The following is a 1,913-nucleotide window of genomic DNA, read 5'->3' on the forward strand; positions in this document are numbered from 1 at the left end:
AGCAAAAGGAATGGAAACCTACATTGTATTTTTACAGCATTCTGGTATAAAAATAATTGTAAATGGTGGTCAGAGCAGGAGCTTAAAAGTGACAATGTGGAACTGTTGAATTCCCAACTGCTTGTTCCATCTTTCCTCCATAAAAATTGCCAGGATCATGTCTGCAGGTATTGGGTACGCTAAGCATTCATTTGTGTGTACTGACTTATTTCAATACACTGAACTAACTCTTCAACTTTGATGAAAGTGCAGACAAGCTTTTTGGTTATATTCTACGACTGTGTTAGAGAGGCTTACTGGCAAACAGCAGTTTTGTTACGGAAAGCTTTCAGCCCTGTAGTATTTATGTCCTTTCCAAATACACCCTGTGCAGTGGTTGTTGCAGTGTCACTGGTAGTGTGGCAGCTTTCAGAAGCCCTGAACCTGCAGAGGGATTGGCAGGAGCCTGATTCACCACATCCTGCCCTCTTCATGATCCTGTGATGCTGAATTTCCTCTGTCTCTGCAGGTCCCTTGCAAGCATGATAAAGTCTAGAAGAGTGCAGGTGCTCCTGATTCTGGCAGTTCTGTCCTTCCTACTGGTCCACTTCCACTTCCTACCCTGCAGCAACAATGCCCCAGTGGAAGAAAAGCCTTCTCCGGTCCACATCCTCATTCTCTCCTCCTGGAGGTCAGGATCTTCCTTCACTGGACAGATCTTCAGCCAGCACCCCAGCGTCTTCTACCTGATGGAGCCTGCATGGCATGTGTGGGTTAAGATGCACCAGAACAGTGCCGAAGTCTTACACATGGCAGTGCGGGACCTGGTCAGGTCAGTCTTTCTGTGTGACATGTCTGTGTTCGATGCTTACATGTCCAGCCAGAAGAAAAAGTCAGATTTATTTCAGTGGGAGACAAGCCGAGCCTTGTGCTCCCCCCCTGCCTGTGACTCATTCAGTCGCAGCGACATAATCACGGCGGGCAATTGCAGAACCATGTGTGGCAAGTACCCATTCAGCAAGGTGGAGGAAGCTTGTAAAACCTACAGCCACATTGCCGTCAAAGAGGTTCGGTTCTTTGACCTGAAAGTTCTCTACCCCCTTCTCACCGATCCATCCCTGAACCTCAAAATCATCCACTTGGTCCGTGATCCTCGGGCTGTGTTCAGGTCGCGAGAGAATACAGTGGCAGACCTGAAACGTGACAGTGACATTGTCGCGGGGTCCCAAAGGACAAAAGGAGAAATGGGGCCCTACAATACAATGCAAGTAATCTGCAAAAGCCATGTTGAGATTTACAAGGCAGGCAGTCACGCCATTCCCAGCTTCCTGAAAGACCGCTACCTGCTGGTTCGCTATGAAGACATTGTCAGAGACCCGCTAGCAAGGGCTGCCCAGATGTACAGGTTTGCAGAACTCCGTTTCACACCAGAACTTCGGAACTGGGTGCACAACATCACCCACGGGAAGGGGCAAGGAGTGCAGGCTTTTGATATTGGCTCCAGAGATGCACTGAATGTATCCCAGGCCTGGAGGAATACCCTTCCATTCCAGAAAATACAAAAAGTGCAAGATGTGTGCAAGGATGCAATGGATTTGCTGGGCTACCGGCTTGTTCAGTCTGAAGAAGAGCAAAAGGATATGTCATTGGATCTTTTGTTTGCCCAGAAATCCTCTGAGTAACACATTCTCAAGGCAGAAAAGCTGCTCGCTGCACCTCCTCTCTGAAGGCTGCAGAGCGGAGAACTGTTTACTAGAGCAGAAGAGGCGTGCTGGTTTTGGTAGGGATAGAGTTAATGCTCTTCACAGTAGCTCGTATGAGGCTATGGTTTGGATTTGTGCTGAGAATGTTAATAATGCTGGTGGTTTTTGTTGTTGCCAAGCAATGTTTACATTCAGCAAAGGACTTCTTCAGTTTCTCATCCTGCACCCGTG

At 48.0% G+C, this 1,913-nt stretch overlaps 1 protein-coding gene across 1 annotated transcript; it reads left to right on the forward strand.

Moving 5' to 3' along the window:
- The first annotated feature begins 521 nt into the window (after positions 1-521).
- On the forward strand, positions 522-1,661 carry CHST4 (carbohydrate (N-acetylglucosamine 6-O) sulfotransferase 4). Its single transcript, XM_010148885.1, has one exon. It carries the CDS (start codon positions 522-524, stop codon positions 1,659-1,661), a length of 1,140 nt encoding a protein of 379 aa, XP_010147187.1.
- Positions 1,662-1,913: the final 252 nt, after the last annotated feature.

This window comes from Eurypyga helias, unplaced genomic scaffold, assembly GCF_000690775.1.
Source record: "Eurypyga helias isolate BGI_N326 unplaced genomic scaffold, ASM69077v1 scaffold10403, whole genome shotgun sequence".
NCBI classification, from domain to species: Eukaryota; Metazoa; Chordata; class Aves; order Eurypygiformes; family Eurypygidae; genus Eurypyga; species Eurypyga helias.

Coding starts and splice junctions, on each gene's coding strand:
- CHST4 (XM_010148885.1), top strand. CDS start 522: ATGATAAAGTCTAGAAGAGTGCAGGTGCTCCTGATTCTGGCAGTTCTG.